This window comes from Puma concolor, chromosome B2 (assembly GCF_028749965.1).
Source record: "Puma concolor isolate L17-30 chromosome B2, mPumCon1.1.hap2, whole genome shotgun sequence".
Taxonomy (NCBI): domain Eukaryota; kingdom Metazoa; phylum Chordata; class Mammalia; order Carnivora; family Felidae; genus Puma; species Puma concolor.
The window spans coordinates 109,375,156-109,400,554 of record NC_141671.1 but is presented as its reverse complement, the minus strand read 5'-3'; the positions used below and the strand labels follow the sequence as shown (position 1 = coordinate 109,400,554).

General features: G+C 35.8%; 1 protein-coding gene across 1 annotated transcript in view; it reads left to right on the top strand.

Moving 5' to 3' along the window:
- Positions 1–25,399, top strand: part of MAN1A1 (mannosidase alpha class 1A member 1) — a 173,066-nt gene that overhangs the window by 58,118 nt on the left and 89,549 nt on the right. The window contains exon 5 of the mRNA XM_025925936.2: positions 6,536–6,616. Within this exon, the coding sequence (XP_025781721.2) occupies positions 6,536–6,616 (81 nt within the window). The remainder of the gene's footprint in view (positions 1–6,535; positions 6,617–25,399) is intronic.

Below are 25,399 nucleotides of genomic sequence, written 5' to 3'. Positions count from 1 at the left end.
GCCTGTTTCCCCCACCCCTTCGGCTCTGGCAACCAAAAGTTTGTTCTCTGTATTTATGAAGCTATTTCTGTTTTGTTTATTCCTTTGTTTTGTCTTTTAGATTCCACATATAAATGACATCATATATGATATTTGTAAAGTTTTATGGTATTCATCTGACTTATTTCACTTAGGCTAATACCCTTTTGGTCCATCCATATTATCTCAAATGACTTATCCTTTTTCATGGCTGAGTAATATTTATGTGTGTGTGCACGGGCATGCATATATCTTTTTGAATTAGTGTTTTCATTTTCTTTCATTAAATACTCAAAAGTGGAATTACTGGATCATATGGTATTTTTTTAACTTTTTTAACGTTTATTCATTCTTGAGAGACAGAAAGAGACAGTGTGAATGGGTGAGGGGCAGAGAGAGGGAGGCAGAATCTGAAGCGGGCTCTGGGTTCTGAGTTGTCAGCACAGAGCCTGACGTGAGGCCCGAACCCACAAACCCCGAGATCGTGGCCTGAGCCGAAGTCAGGTGTTCAACCAACTGAGCCACTCAGGCGCTTCAATATGGTATTTTATTTTTAATTTTTTGAGGAACCCCCATACTGTTTTCCACAGTGGCTACACCAATTTTATTCCCACCAATAGTTTAATAATCCAGACTGTTCTTTTACCCTACTTTTCAAGAAAATAAGCTATAAGGTTCCCTGTTGGAAGGATGTAAATAAGTTAACCTCACAAAGCAATTTTTGGATCATCTCAAATACCTGAATGCGTACTTGACATAGGTCCAGAGTTCTATGCCATAGACCATGAAAGAAGTGACTTCTGCTTTAGTATTTGCCTTAGTCTATTTTAGAATAGCATTATGTCTCTATGGAGGCAAATAAGTTAATTATCTGTTGAATGGAGTTATTCAGTATTTTTATCTGAATGCAAATCAGTGCCTGCCAAGCGTGATGATTTAAGTTTTGGCTTTAAAAGGATACTGAGATGTTCTGTCAATAATTAGTGATAGATTGGACTACTAGTTGAGGGTCCTTCTGGGTCTGCATAGTAAAATCTATTCACATAGAGAAGATGGTCTACCTTTGTGGCCTAACGCTTTGTTCCTCTTAAGAGGCTTATCATGTTACTTAAACATGAAACTAAAAGCTGCTAGGACATATGTTACACTAAGTTACATTGTTTAATATTTCAATTTAATCTGTTAAAAGGAGTTTTATACTTTTAATCCTCAAAATAATAATACAAAACACACTTTGAAATACTACTTATAATCCAAGGTGTCTGCTAAGCTTAAACATAGGCAAGGTGTATGGGCAGTTACCACTCTTAAATCAATGTCTTTGAAAAGTCTCGTTTCCAACGTACTTTTCAGTAAGGCAAAGCATAGTTATCATATATGTTAGGAGTGGAGCAGTTATTATTAAACATAGTTACTGCATTGGATTGTGGTAGGGCAATTATTAATGCTTGCTTTTCACTTACAGTTCATTGAGTAGAAAGCTGGTGGGGAGTTTGGAGGAATAGCTAGCAAAGAAGTAGTCTCTGATTTGAGGGCTCAGAGAATTACCCTTAAAAAAAGAAGCCTAAACATTTATCCACGGGATACAGGTGTGCTGTTTCGAAGAGACACGTGCACCCCCATGTTTATAGCAGCACTATCAACAATAGCCAAAGTATGGAAAGAGCCCAAATGTCCATCGATGGATGAATGGATAAAGAAGATGTGGTATATATACAATGGAGTATTACTCAGCAATCAAAAAGAATGAAATCTTCCCATTTGCAACTACGTGGATGGAACTGGAGGGTATTATGCTAAGTGAAATTAGTCAGAGAAAGACAAAAATCATATGACTTCACTCATATGAAGACTTTAAGAGACAAAACAGATGAACATAAGGGAAAGGAAACAAGTTATATAAAAACAGGGAGGGGGACAAAACATAAGAGACTCATAAATATGGAGAACAAACTGAGAGTTGCTGGAGGGGTTGTGGGAGGGGGGATGGGCTAAATGGGCAAGGGGCATTATGGAATCTACTCTTGAAATCATGGTTTCACTATATGCTAACTAATTTGGAAGTAAATTTTAAAAAATAAAAAATTTAAAAAAAAGAAGCCTAAGAATTTGGACCAAATACTCAGAATATTATTAAAATATTTTTGAAAATTTTGAAAATAAAAATCCTCTTCCCAAGAGGCCTTTTTCAATTAAATACAATTAATCAGATCTGTCATGCCATGTAGAATCATAAGAATTAAGAATTCCTTTAGTATAAGTTTGAGTCTATGTCTGTTCTTTAGGGAAAGGCTGTGCCTCTGTAGTTCCTCAATCAAAAGAAAACTGTGGCTAAATCTGTGCTATAAACTAAATTTGTTATTCTAATGGTGAAGCCCATTTCATTCACTGAGATTAATTAAAATCTATCATTTTACAGAAAATTTTGGTGAATAAATTGATTATAAAAATATCAAATAAATCCCTAATAAAGTTTTCTTACTTGTTTAAAATTCTATCTTGCCTAGTGGGAGAAAGTTAATCCTTCAGACATTCATTCTGAAACAAGGATTTTGAAGTGTTCACTTTTCCTCTTGCCCAGATAGAGTTAGGTTCTTTGTGCTCATAAATCAAATCTGTTGACTTGAAGGAAGTCAGTAGAAATATGGAGCATAGTATTAAGAATTAGGAGAGGGAGACATGCAAAATGGTATGTTGAATTAAACTCTTTTATCCATTTTAGCATTCTTTATCAGTTTATTTCATAATTCACATAAATGTATAGTGAACTAGATGACAGAAATGTTAAGGGATAAACTTACAGAAATTATAAGTCTAAGACAACCAGTATAAAAGATTAGTACTGTGGCCTAATTTTTCCATAATTTGTCATACTCACGTCTTGATTCTAGGTGTGACCTTAGTTATACAATATATTTTACCTAATCTATATATGAATGTGGTTAAGTGTGCCCTTCAATTCAAAGACCGTTGGTAGAGGAAAGTCAAAATGAAGGAGGCATTTCTCCAAGCCACATTTTTTGATGGTTAGGCTTTCAGCCAAAAATGTCCACTTCCACTTGTTTATCAATTGTGATATTAACTAATAGGTGCATGCAATTTAGCCAGAAGACTGGATCAACTTCTCAACCTGGCAACCACATATGACAGTGCACTAGAAGCCGTAGAATATTGGAGCATATCCCTGCGATGTAACCTTACTTAAAGATTTAAGGAAGGTAACTTTATTTTAAAACAAACACAGATCAAGGAGATTGCAAAATAAATAAATCACACAAGATTTTAGTGTTACGGGCTCTTTGCGACTCCCCTCCTTCACATACTATCTTCTCCCTGTCCTAATCCCTCTCTGTCATTAGAGTAAGTCACTAGAAAAGTTTTAGAACATCTTAAAAGATACTGCATGAATATTGGTGGGATGAATATATTCACTTTAATTTAATAATATTTTTAATGGAAATCATAATCAGAAATTAATAAAGATAGCCTACAACCCTGATTGTAGAAATTCCCTTTTGAAAATCCCGATACCTTATATGAAATATATCAAACCCAAAAGGAAGTTTGGTCAAAATACAGTATTTCAAAAGAGGATTTTTTAGACATTGAGAAAGAGAACTCCCATGAGGGTCAGAGAAGATGTGTCAGTTTGCATTCTAGAATTTAGAATATTAGGATTCTGGAGTTTCTGATATTCCAGTAACCCCTGAGGAAATAAACTAAGATAGGCCTTGGTTTATGTCGCCTGAGTTACTGTGCTGTGGGTAATGGCAGCCGTTCTCTGCTGAGTGCATTATGCCAGGCACCATACACAGTGCTTTACATTCAGACTCCTAGTGCCTTGTAAGGAATGCGTTGTCCCTTTTTACAAACAAGAAAACAGAGACTCAAAGAGAGTAAGTGACTTGCCTGGGATCTCACCCTCAGCCTTCAAGCCCAGGTCTTTCTGACTCTAAGGTAGTCTTTTTATGGTCTGTTGTTTCCAATATAGAAAACCAGTTTGCTATGGTGGGAGAATTTTTATTTTCTTCATCCTTTTCATCTAAGGATCTATAAAGTGAACAAAATATCTAAATCTCAGTCTTTTGACCTAATCACATAATACAGCCCAGAATGTTGAAAGATCTCTCAAATTAAGGTTTATAAATAATTTAGATTTAACTTTGATAAAAAGAAGTAGAAAAAATAATGTTGGGAGTTCTAATGTCATTCCAGTTTTCAAAAGGGGGAAAATATGATGATTCTTGAGTAGTCGTAATGGTGATGTGACATTCCTGAACAAGGCTTTTAAAGACAAGGACACAGCAGTCACTGGAAAGCTGCATGGGTTCACTAACAAGCCAGATTTGCTTCTTGGACAGGCTCACTAGACTGTTAGATCCATGAAATTCAAAAGGCAAAGCAACTGACTTTGAGCATGGTGTTTTGCAAGGTCATTTCTCAATATTTTATAGAGCAAGATCAACAGAATTTAGGTTCTAGAATACATTGCTGGATCAATATCTGGTTGAACAGCTGTACCCAATAAGTGATTGATGTCTAGCTGAAGATATATTCTGATGATATTTGACATGGCTCCGTCTTCTACCTTGCAGTAATTTTTATCAGATGTCTATATCAAAGTCCTCATAACCAAAATTTTCATAGGAGGAAGAGAATGCATATCTAATAAACCCATAGCCAGAATAAGAATATAAAAATCACTTTCACAGATTTTAGTAGGTAGAAATGCAGAGGACTGCTCTCAGACTTAAAAACTGAAAAACACAAGTAAAATACAAGAGTTTAAATTCCTTTGATTTTACTATAAGACACTGTTACCTTTAGACATAAGAAATATAGCGTGTGAACCAAAGTAAATTAGTGAACTCCCTTCCTTTTTCCTTATCAGTGATTTTGTGGAATAAAGAAGCTTTTACCAATATGCCTACAATGCTCATTCTGAATGATGCACCTCAATGATAAATTGCACCTCTATAGAGTCAAATCATATCAGGTGCATGTTGCAGATTATGAAATACTGTTAAACGAGCCCACTAAAGAGTCTTATGATGCTTTTGCCTACCTCTGGCCCACTAATTCTCATAAGTTGTTTTCATCCTTTACAGGAAATTTTTTGAAAAATTTTTAACCATAAGTAGTTGGCTAGCTTTCATTGTTAGATCCTTATAACTTTTTAGCAAGAGCATGGGGCAATTAAATGAAAATCTATGTGTATTTGTCTTTTCTGGAATTGTTTCCTCCCACTAAAGTGTAGATTCCATGAGTCTGAGGACCTTGTCAATCTTCATTACCTTGACCCTAGGGCTTATGACAGTGCCTGGCACATAGTAGTTGCTTGATAAATATTTGTTAAAAGAAATAATGTCTTGGATGATTTTAACTAAGCTCATCTGCAAGACATTGACTCCATATAATATAGTTTGCTGTTAGCCCCTATGATTATCAGTGAATGGTTGGACCTTATGTAAAAGGGAACAACTACTGAGTAGGCCAATGAACATGAAGGGAAGCAACCAAAGATTAAAGAGGATCTTACCCCTATTGTAGGTTAGCTGTGTGAAATTTTCTAGTAACAGCATGTAGGACAGGTCTATTTAGTAGTCAAGTCTTGTAAAATAATACAAGTATTGGTGATAATTACTAATTATATGCCACAACGGTATGACCATTAATAAAGGGACTTGGTGCATTATCATGGAGGTGATAATAGGAGTCAGGACAGCGCAGAGCCATGGGCCAGGAATCGGAGTACTCCAGTCAAATTCTGATTCAACCACTTATTTGTTGTCCGACCTTAAAAATGTCACAATAACCACTCTACATCTCAGTGTCTCCATTTGTAAAATAGACATAAGACTAGTAATTATTTCACAGGGCTGGTGTGAGTATTAAAGGATGTAGTTCAGGTAAAGAGACTAGCACAGGATCTGGCACACTGTGGGTAATAAAAGCAGGCTCCTTTATGCAGATAAAATTTCTTCCCAGGAAGATGTCCATCCTAGGCCCCAGGCAGGAATTTGGGAAAAAGCACTGGGAACCCAGGTCCCCCCAACTTCAAATTCTATTTGCATTCTAGCTCTGCTACTTTAACATGGTGGGAGAAGAACGCTAACCACCAGCCAAAGTACAGAGTCTGAATGGCCTTTCAGGAAGAAAAAGCAAGCAGATGAATAAGATAAAGGGGAACACAACAGAACAGAAAAATAAAATGTCCTGGCCCTGCGGCATCTGCACAAATAGAGAATAACAGCTACGTACCGTATCTGTTGTTGAGCAGAGGACGCATAACTTAATTTTAGAAATATTTTATAATTGTTAAGAGTCAAAATTATTTTTGTTTACATATATTTTGACATTGTTAAAAGAGAGGAACATTTTCTCTTGTATATAAATTGCTCTGGGCAAACATAAGATGGAGTAAAATTTAAATATTTGGCACATTTTATCATGATGGCATTTTTCTCAATGGTGTGCTATCATTTATGTATGAACCTTCTTTACTCTATTTCCACAGAATGCTGAAGTTTCTGTTTTTGAAGTAAATATACGCTTCGTTGGTGGACTACTCTCAGCCTACTATCTGTCTGGAGAAGAGGTAAGATGAAACAATAAAATTACATTTTTTGAAGTAAAATGTGCTTTCTATGGTACCTATTTTCATATTTTGATGGGCCTCAAGCATACAATGAATTGTCATATAATATATACTAATTAGACCAGCACACTGGGAGATTTGGTCACAAGTTGTAAGGAAATGTTAAGCAATGCCTTTAAAAAAGCCTGCCTCCATTCCGTTAGGTGTGGTGTGGTTACAACCATAAATCACATACGCCTGTTGACCAATTAAACAGGCTTAGTGCAATGGCAGGCCTGTGAATGATTGTTTTTTCCTTAAAAATTATTTTAATGTTAGCATAATGTTAGCTTAATAAAAACCTTTTTTAAGGTAGAGACATTTTGACAGGTAAGATATAAAAATTACAGTGTTTAAGAAATTGAGAGGGTGAGTGAGATACTCAGCCTTGCAGTGAGAAGCCCTGTAGGCCAGTGTGTCCCTGTGTAAAGTGCTTTGGAGCTCTTCCTAGAGCAAAGCTCAATTAATTATCTGTTCCGAGGAAAGCAGGAATTTTTCATTTAGCTGCCTTTTATTGACAGATTAAGAAAGGATTTTTGTATCATGCTTGTATAGAGTATGAATGCTATTTTCTTGAAAGGTTTTGGACAACTTTATGAATATCTTAAGTTTCCACTAAGTTGTTGGAGCAGACTTCGTCTTTAATGTTGACAGTATTAAAAGCTGACGTCAAGGCAAAACAGTCAGATATTTCAATTTCATGTCAGTCAGATTTGTGTGAGCCTCAGCATTCTGGCTAGAGTGGATCTTACCTAGTGTAGTATTTCATGTATTTCTATGCTCCTTCAAACAGATTTAAGCAGAGCAATAAACTTTTAATGAGAAAAGCTGCTTGACTTTGTTCCTGTCTCTCAGGTACTTTCCTAGCCATAACAAAGCAGCCTGCGCAATCTTAACGTTCTCTCCGTCTTTAGATTTTATTCTACCGTAGATATTTTTAAAGTATATAAATGGCTTCTATATTCCCCTATATCTGTCCTGTTGAAGTGTTAAATTCTTTTCTTCGTTATAGATTCTGTCGCCTTCTCAGCCAGGGTAAAGAGACTTTCTGGCACATCATGCCTCTTCTTCCTTTTTTCCAGTCCCACATAACTTCATGTGTTCAGTTTAGTTTAAGATGTTCTAAGCATTAAGCCAGAGAATCCATATTTTTAAAAAGACATACTGAAAATTAATGTTATTTTAGTTAGCAAGTATCTGCTTTTAGAATATTTGTCTTTGAGTGTCCAGTGCCTGGTATTCTCATTGTTTTTGACATGACATACTTACACTGAACTTGGTTTTAACTTTGTTCATCATTTATGTGGAGGTGAGACAATTTGGAGGAAGTAAGAATGGCATGCTAGCATATATCTGGGCTCAAATAGGATAATTGAGCATATAAAGAGAAACAAGTAACATTTCTTTTAAATTTGCATCATATTTAATTGGGATTTTTTTTTTCACCTGTAACAGTGACTTAAGTTTATGTACATATATATTTCATATGCGAGTGTGCTTATTATAGACGTATATTTATGTACTTTATATAACTATAATACCCACAGATATTTTTCCTATAGATAAAATCATTTGCCTCAAATCTTGTAAAGGTATTTTTTTATTCCATACTTAGATAACTTTAGTAAACTAAAGACTACAAAGAACACCTCCATTGAAAATAATTCTTTTAGTGTATTTGTTTTATGCTTATCCCCATGCAAAACATTGTTTTCATTACATCTAGATTGTCTACATTTTAATTTTATAAAAATTACTTAAGGTATTTTCTTTCCTACATACATTTCTGTTTCTATAGAATATACTTTTAGTACATAAGGATTCATCTTCTCAGCATAGTTTTTGCATAACCAGTCTCTAAATGTTGGATACTTGGGTTTTTTCTAGTATTCCTGTATTTTGGATAATGTAGCTAATAAATATTTATTCTCTAAAGTGGGATTTCTTGGTGAGAAGTGATAAATACTAGACTTTTGTAACACCATCTCCTCTTTTTTCCTCTCAGTTACCTCATCACTGACAATTTCATTTGACCAATGCACTCAGGGGAGTTGTCCATCAGGAATGTGGTCAAGAAAAATTATTTTACCCCAAACACTCAGGGAATAGGCTGTCAGGAATGTGGTCAAGAAAAATTACTTTACTTCAAATCTGTGCTTAAGCTATTTGTCTCCATATCAAAACAAAAAAAAAAATAATAATTGAGCATTCATTAATAGAAAGAACATCAATATGGCCAAATTATGAATTAGTTAGTTTCAGATTGTTGATAATGTTCTATACTGTATTTTTTATGTAAACTAAGGTATTTACTTATCTTGTCTAGGAAAATTCATCTTCCTAAATCATCTCATAGAGGGGTTCTAAGTCACAATAATTTAACATTCCCATTTCATTGCTGAGGCTCAGCAGTATTTTGAGAACATCTTATAAATCACCATCAGAAGTATATAGCTCCACATTGATATAAACACAAGATTCTTAAATTTATATTGCAAAAACAGAAGAGGAAGTACCAATTGTTTGTGTTACATGCTTCAGGAAAATTACAATTAGAAACACTAAATAGTAATCAAGAATACCAATGGAATTCTAAACCCTACCAAAATTACAACAGGAATATGACATACCTGTTGATAAATAGTTTGATTATAGGGACATATTCAAAACTTTTAAAACACCCCAGCTCATTTAAAATATTTTGTAGTGCCATTAAAAACAGTCAAGCCATGGGGCGCCTGGGTGGCTCAGTCGGTTAAGTGGCTGACTTCAGCTCAGCTCGTGATCTCATGGTTCGTGGGTTCCAGGCCATGTTGGGCTCTGTGCTGACAGCTCAGAGCCTGGAGCCTGCTTCAGATTCTGTGTCTCCCTCTCTCTCTGCCCCTCACCCACTTGCTCTCTGTCTCTGTCTCTCTCTTTCTCAAAAATAAATAAATATTGAAAAACTTAAAAAAAAAAAAAAAACAGTCAAGCCACAAGATTTTCAGTCTATATATGAAATGCAAATAATCACAAGAATTACAAACAGGCTAGAGGTAAGATGAATAGTAAATAGGAATGAGTAGCATTAAATATAAATAACATAGATAGTATTGCTCCATTATGAGCTCAAGGGAAACTAAAATCCTCATTGGAGATAGTAAATAGCAGTATCTAGAATATCATTCCCCAAAATGTGTTCTACAGAGCACTAGTTTCTTTTTTAGACATGTCAGGATAAGTCTGTATCTGTATACATACTAAAAATAAGTTCAGAAAAAGCTACATCTTATATTCTGTCTTAGAAATTCACAATGTACAGAAAAAGAAACTAATTGAATTTTATTTATCCCTGTGTTTTCCATACTTAACTATAACCTCTCTCCTTTTTTCCTAGTGTAACATTTGCTGAGTTACAAATAATGTTTCCCAGAACAAATTTTAGGAAACCTCACTGTAGAGTAAGAGTAACCTAAGCAAAAATGATATTGAAAGTTGTAAAATGCAAAAAAAAAAAAAAAAAGATATTACAAGAGAAGATGATACATGTGGGAAGTAGCATGCATAAATATATCACATATTATTTGTTTTACAGGAGCAACCAATGGCTTTCTTGAGCAGAAAGAGAATTTAACAGGATATAGTAATGCCACAGACTCATAGTGAGGGCTGAAAACAAGTTGGAAGTAAGTCTCAAGTTGCCACAGAGAATCTCTGTGGCTGGATAATCACTCTGGGACATCTTAGAATTAATAAACATGCCCTATTTTTTCCACCTTTGTTAAGACACAAAGGCCCAGGAGAATGACATCAGTTGGCATGTGGCCCCTTAGGGATCTCGGGGAATGAAAGAGAGGATATGACAGAAAAAAATCTTCCATAGGGTTTGAATTCAGTATCCCTAGAAGACTGAGTAAAGATAATTCCTGAAGAGGAAACTGAGGCCCTATTCAAAGAGTGGAAAGAGTAGATATTTTGAAGCCACCCCCCCGCAAAAAAAAAAAAAAAAAAAAAAAAAAAAAGACACAACGTCACTATGATGAGTAAAGGTGTCACAGGAAATAGACAAACCACATAGAAACTGATAGATTTAATGATATGCTTGAAAAAACTTTTCCTGATTTGCAAAACTACTTTATTCTGTAAATTAAGAGAGAACATTTAGAACTACCAAGATCAGAGGAAACATTTGACTAGTATGTTTTATGTATGTGAACTAGAAAAACAAAAAAAACAACTCCTGGGTGCTAAAACCATTGAAGAACTAGCTGTCAATGAATGAAGGTCACAAAGACATCTGATCTAACACAGGGGAAACACACATAATGGATCCTTATATTAAATCAGTTTACTCCGCCAAGATACCCTTCATTTCAAAGGTGGCAAAAGTATTGTTACCCAAATTCACCAAAAGAAATCAACTGCTCCATACACCACTACAGAAGATTGCTGAAGGACTTCCTGAAAAGAGAAGTAGCTAATGCCACTAAGTTTAGGAATGTCAAGGGGAAAAACATATAGGAAACTGATAGGATTATGGAGTGGAGAAGAGAGAAATAAGATTGAGAATATGAGTTTAGTGGTAGAAAGATTCACTCTTTTCTCATAATAGGATTCAGACATTTGGGGTACTACGGTTCTAGCCATTAATTTTGTAGAGTTTGATTAGTGACTAATAATTATAAAAATGTTTAGAAATCCCTTGGAAACTCAGGATGCATTGATGGGGTTCCCTTTCAAACTCAATATCTGCCACCATCTACGAGAATAAAGTCGTCTTCCAGACCATCCACCTGTCTCCTGCCTTATTCTGCAAAGAAATTAAAATGACTTACAGTAAATGTGCATAATACACACAGAGCTGTTGAAAACAGAGAATGAAGTCAGAATATTTTTTTAATTAATGTTTTTATTTCCATTCCAGTTAGTTAACATACAATGTTATATTAGTTTCAGGTGTACAATGTAGTAATTCAACACTTCCATACATCACCCAGTGCTCATCATGATAAGTGCTGTTCTTTTTTTTTTTTTTTTCAACGTTTATTTATTTTTGGGACAGAGAGAGACAGAGCATGAACGGGGGAGGGGCAGAGAGAGAGGGAGACACAGAATCGGAAACAGGCTCCAGGCTCCGAGCCATCAGCCCAGAGCCTGACGCGGGGCTCGAACTCACGGTCCGCGAGATCGTGACCTGGCTGAAGTCGGACGCTTAACCGACTGTGCCACCCAGGCGCCCCGATAAGTGCTGTTCTTAATTCCCATCATCTATTTCACCCATCCCCCACCCCTCCCCTCTGCTAACTATCACATTGTTCTCTATAATTAAGAGTTCTTTTTTGTATCTCTCTCTCTTAACGCTTTTTTATAAACACTAAAAATTGGATAATGTAAAATAACCCACATGTCACCTTATACATACTAAATTTTCCATAAAATGTAGAACTATCTGATATAAACAGGAAAAAAAATCCAGCAGAAATACATTAATACCCATCTCCCCAAGTCCTGCCTAAATTGTAAAAATTGGGTTTAGATTTATATCCTCCTCTCTGGATAGTAATTCAATTATGGTCTCTAATAAAGTTGGTTTGAATCCAGAAAGCAGAAATATCAATAGAGGGCATAATTGCAAAAACACACACACAAAAAGGATTGAAAAAAAGTCATAAAACTATAAGATCAAAATATATTAAGCCTATGCAATTAATAAATAACAGATGTGAGCAGTACAGTTTAAAAGGAGGCCTGAAATAATGGCATAATGAAATAGAAAAATTAAGTAATTGAATTCTTGAAGAATATTTATTATATGTTACAGACCATAAAATTTTTTTAGTAAGATATATGTGTAATGCCACAGTCAAACTGTAACACTGGGGGGCACCTGGGTGACTCAGTCGGTTAAGTGTCCAACTTCAGCTCAGGTCATGCTCTCATGATTTGAGAGTTCAAGTCCCATGTGGGTCTCCCTGCTGACAGCACAGAGCCTGCTTTGGATCCTCTGCCTTCCTTTCTATCCTTCCCCTGCTGGTTCTCTTTCTGTCTCAAAATCAATAAAGCTTTTAAAAAATATATAAGATTGAGCATAAATGATACATAAATGAAACCGCTTGAAAATTTTTAAATCTCTTAACTGGATCAGGGAATGAATCCACAATATTTAAATAGACTACTCAACAAACAACTAAAGTATAAGCATCCCTTTAAATTCGGTGGAAAGTAACCAAGGTTGTTCTTAGAAAAACACCTCATTTTAAATGTCTATAGTATGAAAAAAATACTACATGGTTAATTAAGTCTATATTAATTAGCAGAAAAGAAAGGGAAATAGCAAAAGTAAGAATACTAAATACATTGTAAGATGAGAAAAGGGTTGGATTTCCAAAACTCCTTTTCATCAATATTCTGAGAAAAAGTTTTGGGGGAAGAACTTGGTAACAGAAAGACCCATGTTGGAGGAGGAGGAGTTAGGGAGGCTAACAGGGAAGTGTTGGATTGTTAGATGAGATAGGGTGCCAGCAGGAGAGCTCTCTCGTGGGTGTGTGTTTGAGTAGAGCTGCACCCTGAAGTGGTGTGGGATTGGACGGCGATGCAGATAAAGCGGGGAGTCACAACATGAGAGAAGTCGTGTTATCTCTTCAGTGATGCTGGTCGCATTCCTGCCAGGCACTGCACACTGTTCCTTGCCTTGAGACATACCTGAGAATAAAAGCACCTCAAATCCCTCCCCTGTGGATTTTATCTTCTGGCGAGGAAACGTAGCTCTTCTAAACCAAAACAGTGACACTTGAACAGACCTGTAAGAAAAAAGGTTTGTGTTTTTGGTTTGTTAGTTTTGTTTTTGCAATGATAGGATAACAAGGCAGAAAACGGACTTAAGGATATCCACATGACCCGACCATAGCTCCAGCTTCTTAGCCTTTCCGTCAGTCTTGCACTTTCACACCATATAAGGATGTAACCATGCCACACAGCCCTTCCGGCAAACCTCCACTGGTCCTTGTGACTTTGTAAGTTGAGTCTTTTTGATTCCGCCTACAGAGCCTTTAATAATCTGGTCTCAGCTTATCTTTTCTAGTTCTGTTCATTGTGCCCCTCACACACCTTCCTCTGTAACTACAATGTGCTTTTTTTTTTTCCTTCCTAAAATACTCCAAGCACATCTGTGCACTTTTTATATCCACACTTGCTATCCCCAGAATGGCTCTCCCACCTCCCCCAACCTAGATATGGCCCTTCAGTGAGGCCCTCCCTGACCCGACTGCTGGTACCACTTCTACTCCTACAAGGAGGAGTCCAAGACTCCCTTCCTGCATCCTCTGCACATGCTGTTACCACTTGTTGTTCCTGGTCCTCTTACTCCTGCACCGTCCCTTTCCCCAGTAGAATCTGTGTAACTCAAAAATAAGGATTAAGTTTCTGCTGTTTTTATATCCCTTTGCTGAACACTGTGTGTCTAGCACTAGAAAATATTTAGTAAATGTTTCTGACTAAACCTTTATCAGGTCTTCTGTGACTTTTATTTTTTTAAAACCCAACAGAAAATTCTTCTAATTTTAAAGCAAAATCTGTGCATTGATAATGTAAATAAGCAAATGGCCTGGAAGATTGAGGCAGTGTGTTGAGACAGAAAGAATATATAACAAGGTGGCTGAAAATATGCACAATCTCTGATCCCCTGTGTAAGCCCCCACAGCTGTACCCCACTCCCCACCTCAACCTCTCCCACTGATCCTGGCAGAACAGCTTGCTTTTTTTTTTTTAAGTCTGTTTTGTAATTGCTGGTTCTGTGAAGGAGAAAGTTTTGAAAACCAGTGAGCTAGAGACTACATCGAAATTTAATTAATTACTAAGTATCGTTGGTCATTTATGGTGGACCTTTAAAACAGAATAGACATTAGAACATTTTGTGAAATTGTAAACATGAAGAAATTATAAAAGGTAAATGGGAAAGGAATTGTGCAATGTATATTTGCTTTAGTTTGAGGAAATGATCCAGCTAAAACTTTCTTAGCCATTTAATGGTACACTTATGCTACTTTTCTGAAAAAGAACAATTTTAATCATGTTTACTAAAGGCTATTGATTGTTTCCTTATGTTATTTTGTACTGATGTATTTAACTTTATGCTTCTTAGTTTAGGTTGATATTTACATATACTTTAGGTATTAAATTTACTGTTTAGCATTTATTATTGAATTTTTTACAAAAGAAAGGAGTATGATATAGTGAACATCAGTTTTCACTTAAAGTTTCAATGTGACATTAGAGTATAGTAATTTCGCTTATTTGTTAATTAGATTTCCATGGTTAATGAGTTATAATCATCTCTCATTGAGTATTTTATTATGATTGGAACTTTAATATGTACTTTAAAAGAGCTAGGAGTGGGGCGCCTGGGTGGCTCAGTTAAGCATCCGACTTTGGCTCAGGTCATGATCTCACGGTCTGTGAGTTAGACCCCCGCGTCAGGCTCTATGCTGTCAGAGCCTGGAGCTCTGGAGCCTGCTTGGGATTCGTATCTCCCTGTCTCTCTGCCCCTCCCCCATTCACGCTCTGTCTCTCTCTGTCTTACAAAAAATGAATAAACGTTAAAAAAAAATTATAAAACAGCTAGGAGTATATGGAATTGATTATAAATAATATACATTTTAGTTAAATGAAGTGACTACATTTTTTTGTCCTAGAGTGAATTGCTGAAATCATATATACTCCTTAACTCAGGTTTGCTGTATGTGTTTATTTCTGTATAAAAATCTATCCTATGTTTATAGTGGTTTGCAAAAGCACAGAAATTTTATCAGTAAGAACTTTCTCTCTACAATTCCTGAAAGTAGTTCTACAGTTTGCTAATAATTCCAGCTCTAAAACTTATTCATACTAATGTATAAGTGGCAGAAGCTGGTCTGATTTCTCTGATTGTAAACCAAACAAGAAAGGTTGGCACCCAAAGAAAAGGGAAAGTCAGAAAATTAACTTGTTTCTTTTTTGTGTTTTAAGTAAACTCTACCCCCAAGGAGGGGCTCAAACTCACGACCTCAAGATCGAGGTGCACTCCCTACCATCTGAGCCAGTCAGGCACCCCTAACTTATTTCTTAATGAAATATCTGTATCCTTTTTAGTTTAGGTCAGTACTTTGCACACAGTAAGAAAACTGCAAATTCACATCAGTGAGTGTAGACCCAGGCTCTGATGTAGTGACAGCCTCAAAATCTCAGTGATTTAAGACAGTATGCTCTGTATGTTCCACATGTTCTTCCCATGCTATATGCTGTGCCCATGACTCTGTGTCTCATCATCCACCCCCCCCCCCCACCCCAGAGCCCAGACTGATGGAGCAGCTGCCATCTAATCATTTCCATTTGCCAAGATGGGAGTCAGGAAGTTGTGTCTCATCATCCACCCTCCAGAGCCCAGACTGATGGAGCAACTGTCATCTAATCATTTCCATTTGCCAAGATAGGAGTCAGGAAGTTGGAGAGTGGAGTTGGCAAAAGAGAATCTAGAAAATGTACACTGGCTTGTAATGCATCTATTGGAAAGACACCTGTTATTTCAGCCCACATCTCATTGGCCAGAGCAAGTCACATGGCCACTGTAACTTAAAAGGTTGGGGGAGGGGATGCATAGTATCACTGTATCCCCAGGAGGAAAATTTAGTGACAAGTGTTAATGACTGCCACAGTGGCCACTGACTTGAGTTAAAATGTATAGCCTTCCTGACCACCAGGAGTAGCAGAAGACAGGGATTTGCGAGAAGAGAGGAACTTTTCCAAGGATCCCCAAACCATAATCCATCTGTACTGCTAGGAAGAAACTTCCCCCCTGTGGCATCAAGGTAGTAAGTGGAGGGTTGTGCCTTGGGATAGGAATTCTCATCTTCAGGAACTTTTCAAGTAAAAGGCTACCTGTTAGCATTAGTCTACAAAGATCTGTTTCTCCAAGAAGTATCTTCTATTGTAGACCTCTCGCCTAACTTTCCAGATTTTAAAAATAAAGTTGACAAACAGACATAAAGTACTCTATCGAAAAGGAATGTCTGTCACCACTATTGTCGTTGTCTGATGTGAGAGTGAATCGTTGCTTTTTGGCAGCACCCTATTGTGTTGGCCAGACGTCGATTACCTGGTGCTCTTCCTTCAACCGCTTTCTCTTTGACTTAAGTGTTCCCAGGCCAGTCGTTTCTGGTTTTACAAAAGTCTAATAAAAGAAATGAGGTAATATATTGATATTTATGTTGAATCATTTCACAATTCACAATGTCTGTTAAAACCAGTATTCCAAGTCATTTTTACTGTATGAATCACATCAACCCGGATTTCTAGTACCAGGGTGTGTGTGTGTGTGTGTGTGTGTGTGTGTGTGTGTGTGTGTGTGTGTGTGTGTGTTTAAACAAAAGTTGTATTTTTCCAGGATATCCTTTGTATTCTTTCTCTTTGAAATTGTGGTGTCCTTTAGAAGGGTACCAAGAGGTAGCTGTAGCAAGGAATTTAAAATTTAATAGGGCTAGTAGAAAATTCCTCAGAATAGTAGTAATTTGCCATCTGGTAAGTTCACTTATTTACTGAATCAGCAGATGCATATGGAATACCTGCTTTGAGGCACTGCACTTGGTGCTGCAGAAACAACAAACAAGGGAAAGACAGTCTCTGTTGACAAATATTAATCATTTAGATTTCACAACAACCCTATAAAATAAGAATAGGTATTGTTTTTATTCTCATTTTATGAAGGAAGAAACAGAGCATAGGTTGTTAAGTAACTTGCTCAAAAGCATGCAAAGTGGCAGAGCTGGGCTTCAAACTCAGACATTCTGGCTACAAGATACCAAGTAACAGCAAGACATTAGGGATCTCAAACATACAAGATAGATGTAGTAGGCTATAGCCTGAACAGATGAGTCATCAACAGCTAAATGACCGTAGAAGGAATAGAAGAGGAAGGGGTTGCCCATAGCATATAATAGGTTGAGAAAAGGAGGCCTTAACATTTAAGCATTAGTGAGAAGAAGGACTAGAGAAGGAGACTGAGATGCGGTGGGCCCAGAAGTAGGAGGAAAACCAGTAGAATGTGATTAGCCAAGACAAAATAGTATTTTGAAAAAATAAGTCTTCAGCTGTGTCAAAGGCTGCTGCTAGGGCAAATTGTTACAAGGACTGAAAAGTATCTTTGTTACATAGCAATACAGAGGTCATAGGTGACTTTACTGAGAGTATTTTGATAGAGTAATAGCGTAGAATCGAAATTATCTTTCATTTAAGAGGAGACAGTCTTTAAGAAGGTGGAGGAAGATAGGATTCAGAGGACAGATGACCTTAGGAAGGGGTCCTTCCTCCATTGCAGACTGAGAGTAGAGGAGAAAACATGTCAGTGACTCTGTAGATTTGATGGGCCATCTGATGGCCCCTGTTAACTATACGAAGAAGTAGAAGACAAGGACATCTGCCTAGACTTGAAGAGAGAACATATGTTGAGTGTATATAATATAGAATTGTCATTCTGGAGACAGTTGACTAGAAACATGGTAGAGTGTCTAGGTTGGTGACCATGAATTCACGATGGCATCAGTCTTCCTAGGTTCCCAGGTATATATTGCTCAGTAGCTCATATACAAGGAGGAGAAGGTAGGTGGTTGGTTTTAGTTGGGTTTTACCAGGCAGAAGTGACAGAGAAAAAGAAATGCATGGGTTCTGTGCTATTGGCAAAAATATTATTGAAATTACAGACTACACTGTCCAAAACGAGTATAAGACAGTATGAAAAAAAGCAGGTGAGTGATGGTTAGAAAATGGACTGGTTGAATTGCCCAAAGTTTAGTTACAGTAGAACAGGAGTAGCAGTAATTTACAGGTGACTGAAAGGTCTGAAAGTAAAGGCTATATAGTGGGATGGGTGAATAAGGGATTTTAAAAATGAAGGGGTTTTGAGTGATGTCATAATCTCGGATAATATCACAAGACTAAGTGGTTAAGGTGGGATTTGCCAGAGTCTATCTGCATGCCTGACTATGCAATACATTTTGACTGAAAAAGTATAATGTAAAAATCGGTCTTTTAAAAAAAACTGCCAAGCATCAGTGAATTTTTTAAATTTGATAAAGTATAAACACTGTTTACATGATATTCATAAATGTGTATGAAAATATGCACTGAACAAAGGTCACTGTTTAAACAAAAAACGAGGGAAGTATTCACACAGTCTGAAATTTAAATATAAGATTGTTGGACAAATATTCATGACTCTAGAGCCTTAAGAAGTTAGTACAGATGATTAGAGTTGGCAGTAGATATGTAAACAAGACATATTAGCTAATTACTTGGGTTTAATGCATCTGTATACCTATGCAGAGCTGTTTCTTTTAAGCTACAACTAGATGAAATTTTACCTGTGATAAATACAGTAAATTTGATTGTGTGATGTGAATTTGTTTTGGGTTTTCTTTAAAAATTACATCTTACCTAGTATATGAAACTATTTTATTTACAAAAATTTGCTTTGGCAAAAATTTTGTGGTTTGGGATTTAGGTATTATCCTAGTCCATTTGGGATGCTGCAACAGAATACCATAGACACATAGCTTACAAACAACAAACATTTATTTCTCCAAGTTCTGGAGACTCAGAAGTCCAAGGTCAAGGTCCTGGAAGATTTACTGTCTGGTGAGAACCAATTTTCAGGTTCACGGGTAGCTATCTTTTCCATGTGTCCTCACATGGCAAAAAGGATGAAGGAGCTTTTGGGGGCCTCTTTTAGAAGGTCACTAATTCCATTCATGGGGACTCTATCCTCAAGACCTAATCACCTCCCAAGTCCCTACTTCTAAACACCATCACATTGGGTATTAGGACTTCACAAATGAATTTTGGGAGGACACAAACATTCAGTTTGTAGGAGGTGCCTTTTCAATAACTCCTCTGAAGATTTCATTTATAAAGCTTTCTTGTGTTACCTTTTTATGATATAGGTTTATAGATTATGTATTTTTTTCAGTTTTTTCTTTAAGACATTTTTGAAAATAGTTCATTGGCAAGTCTTAGGGTTAGCCATTGTGGTAACTGAATCCGTTTCTACTACATTACAAATTGTTTCTAAGAGAGATCTGGTATATCTGAATATGCTACCATTAATTATATGCTCGGAAGCAAACAGTTCATCTTATAACTTAACTGAAAATTCTTTTACAATGATGATAAAATAAATGTAAGTCTTGAGGATAATGTTTATTTTTAACTTAATAATTGATCTTTATTTTAATTTGAGTTTTCCAATTCCTCTAAAGCAGTACAAATAGCGATTGATTCCAGGGTCCTGCAAAATGAGGAAATCGAAGAGTTTTAATGGTATAGGCATAGAATACAAGAATTTTTTTCATAGCACATTATTCTAAGCACTTTTGTTCTCTTTTATTCTTGCCATTAGGTAGAAGTTTAGAGTTAGACCAGATAAGCAGAATAGATTGTCACATTTAAGTTCCATGTGGTTGATGCATTTACTTGTTTAATCTTGTTTTAATAGATTATTTTAAGTTCTTGATATAATAATAGACACTGTTTTTCTAATTTATAAATCACTGTTAATTTTTGTGTTTCAATTCTTATGGCTAACATAGTATATAATTATTAAATAGGGGCTTCTTACTTTAGTCTTCTCTCACAGACTTCCTCTGGTCAGGTAGAAAGTACACTTACTACTCAATTTAGACTTAACCACTATAATTTTGGAAAACGACTATAGCATTTATGTTGAGCTTCCGCTGTCCAATCTTTATGACTATCTAATGCTTTATGAATGGGGTTAGAATAATACTAACTCATTTAACTCTGAAGATTTAGTTGTAGAGGACCTTAAAGCTCTATCATCTTGTCAGGCATGCAACTGTCAACACGTTTAACCACTTATGATTCACACCTTTATCCAGCAAATATTATGGGCCATCTGTGATTACTTTGAGCATCTATTATGTGCCAGTCTATGTTCTTATCTCTGGAAGATTCAGCAAGGAGCAAATTTGACAAACTCCCAGTTTCAGGAAATGTACATGCAATGAAATAGTATGATAAATAAGTTCACAGGATAATTTCAGACAGCAATAAGTGCTGTGAAGAAAATACAAGACAATCGTGTGATAAAATGTGATAGAGGAGTAGGAAGATGAGGTCTACTTTAGGTCAAATTGGAGCCAGGACCAAAATGACACCACTGAGGATTTGGAGAAAAGAACATTCCAGAGGAACTTGGGAGTTGAGTTTATGACAGATTTTTCTCTTAACTTTGGAACTAAGATGAAGAGGAGGAGGATGGTGGTGGTGATGATAATGGTGGTATTAAGATGATTTTTTGAGGGTTTCTTGGGTGTCATAGTCAACACTGGAGAAATTGCGTAATCTCCATGTTGCAGATACACTGAAGCCTGTGCACCTGATTCCTGATTCACACAGGAGGTGTTAGGGCTGCCCACACAGTATTCCCAAAGCCAGAGCTACCAGGGTTAGTACCACAATCTTTTTTCTTCTTTGCTTGCTCATCTTTCCAACTTCTCAACTTTATATAATGAGCTAGCAGCAATCTTCCATAACCTGTGAAATCTTACACTTCCTGAACAGCAAAAAATAATTGAGGTATGAAAACTAAATTGTGTGATCCATGCATAACACTTGTGACATTATAACAGATTTGTACTCAAGTTGTATTTGAAATTATTTATTCACTGCATTCATGTCATTTTCCAAAACAGAGACAAAGTTCTTGAATTTCTTTTCAGATAATTTTTTAGTTGCATTCTTATTTTCCTTCTCCATTTTTCTATTCTTCATTCCCTCACCTTCTTCATCAGTAGAATAAAATGCTTCTCATTGTCCAGTGAATACATGTAGCAAAAACCTTGCAATGTGTCTAACACATCTATGTGATTTTAGCATCAATCTTTCTTTTTATCTGTATCAGATACAGTTCAAAATTTTAATAAAATCTCTGTACATTTAAGTGTGACACTGTAATGATTAAGGTATATATTCAACTTTTTTATAAGTAAGGCACATATTGAGGATGGCAGCAATTGAGAGCACGGAATGATGTAAGTGTACATAATTTAGAAAAGAATAGTATTTTCAATTTTTAATCATATTTTCTGATAAAGAAATATGAAGGAAAAAAGTAGTACCTTATCATTTCAAATGACACTAAAATATTTTGGCTTTATTAACAGACATAAATTGTGAAGGTTTACCAATACAATTGGAATGCTTTTATATAATTAGAGAATTCCAAAAAGGATTTAGAAATAGCTCATAAATCTACCATATGTCAACAGCACTTTAATAAATTCCTCCTGACTATGAATAAAAATTTGAAATCCTGTTGCCTATTTGCTTTTTCTATCATATTCACTCAACAAAGAGAGGTTGGAAAACTCAGATTTATCGTCATACGTCATAAAAGTCACTGCAAAAAATGATTAAAAATATACTTATTTAAAGATTTGCAGTGAGACAGCATTTAATAGAATGTTTTCCTTTAATTATGCTAACTGTTGTCAAAAGACAAGACTCAAAACTGGGACGCCTAATGTTTAACTAAGATTACATCCAGTGACCTGGAATCCTGCCAGGAGTTTTTTCCTAGGGGTCCATACATTGTGGAATTCCAAGGTACCTCCCCAAATAATAGAGTTTGATAGTCTGTAGATAAATGAGCAGTTCTCACACTTCCAAGTAGTGCCAGTCTCATCTCACCAGTGCCTGTTGTTGCATTTTCCATGAGTTTTACTTCAGTGCTTTTCCTCCATGTTCAGACAGATGCAGAATAATAATTTACACATACTCAAAGTAAAATACCAACACTTCAACTCCTCTGCCCCCCTCCCCTTTTTGCCATCAAACTAGCAAAGACTAAAAACTATGTTAATACCCATTTGGGTGAGAGTAGGGCAAAAGTTCACTCAGGCATTGCTGAAGGGAATGTAATTTGATGTGATTGCTCTGAAAAGCTATTAAGTATATGCATATAAGAAGATCCTTAATAAAGATATTTACTTAGCTTCTGTTATTCTACATTGGGGAATCTATCCAAAGAAAATAATCCAAAATGTAATCATATTATGCCTAAAGCAGCTAATGGATATGTTTTATGTACTCATTATTAGGAGGAGATATCTCAAATATCCAACAATAAGAGAATGATGGAACAGATCATGAAATTCCCATACAGTGGTTTACTGTGCGACCATTAAAATTTATTCTTGTTCATTTATTTAATGGCATGGATAATTATTGATATAATAAAACAAGATACAAAATTTCCTGTATAATGATTTCAGCTATGGAAAATAGAATAATTACATAAGAAACTTCTTAAATATAAATAATGTTTGCCTCTACCTTTTTGGGTTTTTTTTTTTTTTTTGGTACTTATCAAAGTTTCAGTGGTGAGCTAGTTAGTAATAATCTTATGATCAGAAAAATATTAAAGGAAAATTACAATAGACTTGGGGAAAAATGATTACCAAGCTTTTGTCCCTAGACTTACTCAGGATTCAGTTGTTCTAGCCTCTCTTCAGATTTAAAATTTTTTTGACTTTTCTTACAAGAATCCAGCCTGTAGAGTCTTGAAAGTCACCTTTTTCCCTTTCTGACATCTGTTTCATAAAGAGAATGACTTTACTCAGTGATAATTGAATTTCCCTCTTTATAGTCAATTTATAGATTTCCATTTCAGATGGTGGTTTATTTAAAACACCATCTTTTCGATGTTAATATTATCCTCAGTTCACATGGAAATAGAGGTGACACAAAGCTTAAGTAAACAGATTGGTCATAAACTCTTGCATCGTCTCAGATCAACTCCTTAGTCTTTGTATTACCAAAAGCAGTTTAAAAAGACAAGGGCTAATTATAGTAATGAGATTTTTTTGTTACGCACATATACAAAACAACTTAATGTAGGATACAAAATTATTGAGTATTTCATATCTAAAAACATGTGAATGGGAAATCTCTCTGCATTTTCCATCGTCAACCACTTGAAAGGCAAAAGAGTAGAATTATTTTTGTTAAATGTATAGATTCATTAATAAAGTTTATGTTCATTGCTAACATAGAAATCTGGGAACACTGAGGCACTGGGTACAATCTGTGTCTTTGTTTTTCTCTACAAGATCTAATTGAAAGAAGGTATTAGAGAGGACATAGCAGAGAGCCTTTCTCCGGTTGTTACAGCAGTAAATATCCCTTAAGAAACTTCAAAAGCAATGCATGCTTGTTTGAGGAAGAAGAAAGCAAAAGGCTGTTCAGTAATAAGCCAGGGAAAAAAGAAAACCTTGTCTGAGAGAAAAAGGACGTGACTATAAAGAGGGAAGCATATAATCTACCAGACACTCTGAGGCTTCTCAAATCAAAATCTGGATTCACTTTATGATGCAAACCCAAGGTAACTAGAAACTGTATTTTTAAAACTTGTACTATTTTGCTTTATCTTTTTTTTAATCCAGAACAATTATGACTATATGACTGTGATACAAATTGATAGAGCTTAGTTATGGGTGTTCAGGCACTGGAAATTTCTATATTTATGAAATATAATTTTTAAAAATGTTTGAGGGCATATCTACAGATGCAATAAAAAGCCAACAATGTCTTTTTTCACTTCATTTTCTCCTCGCCTGAAAACTCTGCCTTGCCTTCCAGCTATGAGATATTTACTTGTCTGAGATCCTGTAATGGAAATAGATTTTTGTGTAGTGATCCTGAGCCTCTCATGACTTAAAATTGTATTTCTGAGGGAAATCGCCAGATTTTGAGCCTATAGATAAACAATTTGTAAATGGGCTACTTGACATATTCATTGTATTGGAGTTGTCCACCTAATAAACTTAAGAAGTAGCTCTTAGGGAGTGGAAAGAAGATTGTTTTTAGAATCTGGGATCCTGTTTCGATGTTGACTTTACCTTGAGCAAGCCCTTTCATCACTTTCAGATTTTTTCATTGATTTAAAATAAATGTGGAATAAATGTCTTCAAAGTATCATCTAAATCCAGTGTTCTAGAACAACGATACACTGATTTTCAAGTTTACAGAATGTTGTAAACTGGAGGAGGGGTGTGGTGGGAGAAATTTTCTTCCTATAACTCAGATCTTCCTAACTCATTTTCGGGTGTAAACACACTGCTTCTGGTGTAATGTGGATTTATGCTTCTTGCTGTACAATGCTTAGGCAGTGCAGATATGTAAATCCCTGGCATTGAAAAAGAAGTAGGAAAGTTGGTCATCTTTACGCCCTGGAAAAATCTTGTGTTCCATGGAAGAGAAATGTTAAGAAGCAGAGAGAAGAACTGCAAAGAAAACAAACTGCTATGGACACAGAGAGGATTAGGACCATGCACTGATTCTTTTCTTATGGAATAAGTTACAGTCTTAACTCCTTCCTTATCCAAAACTTGAATGGAAATTTTCCATTATAAATAGATCTCCCATTTTAATGATAAACTCAGGGGAAATTCTGGCAGCTGCAGAGGATGCCGGCAAATTATTATCACCATGTAGGAAATTAGAGAATATTTTTTCCAGGAGCCCTTCCTGGTGAATCTAGCATAGAACAAGCTTGAATCAACCAAATCCTGCATAGTATGATTCCATTTTTATGAAATGTCCTAAATAAGCAAATCTGTAGAGACAGAAAGAAAGTAGATTAGAGGTTGGGGGGAAATGGGGAGTGACTGCTAATGGATTTGGTGTTTCTTTATTAGATGTGATAAAAATGTTCTAAAA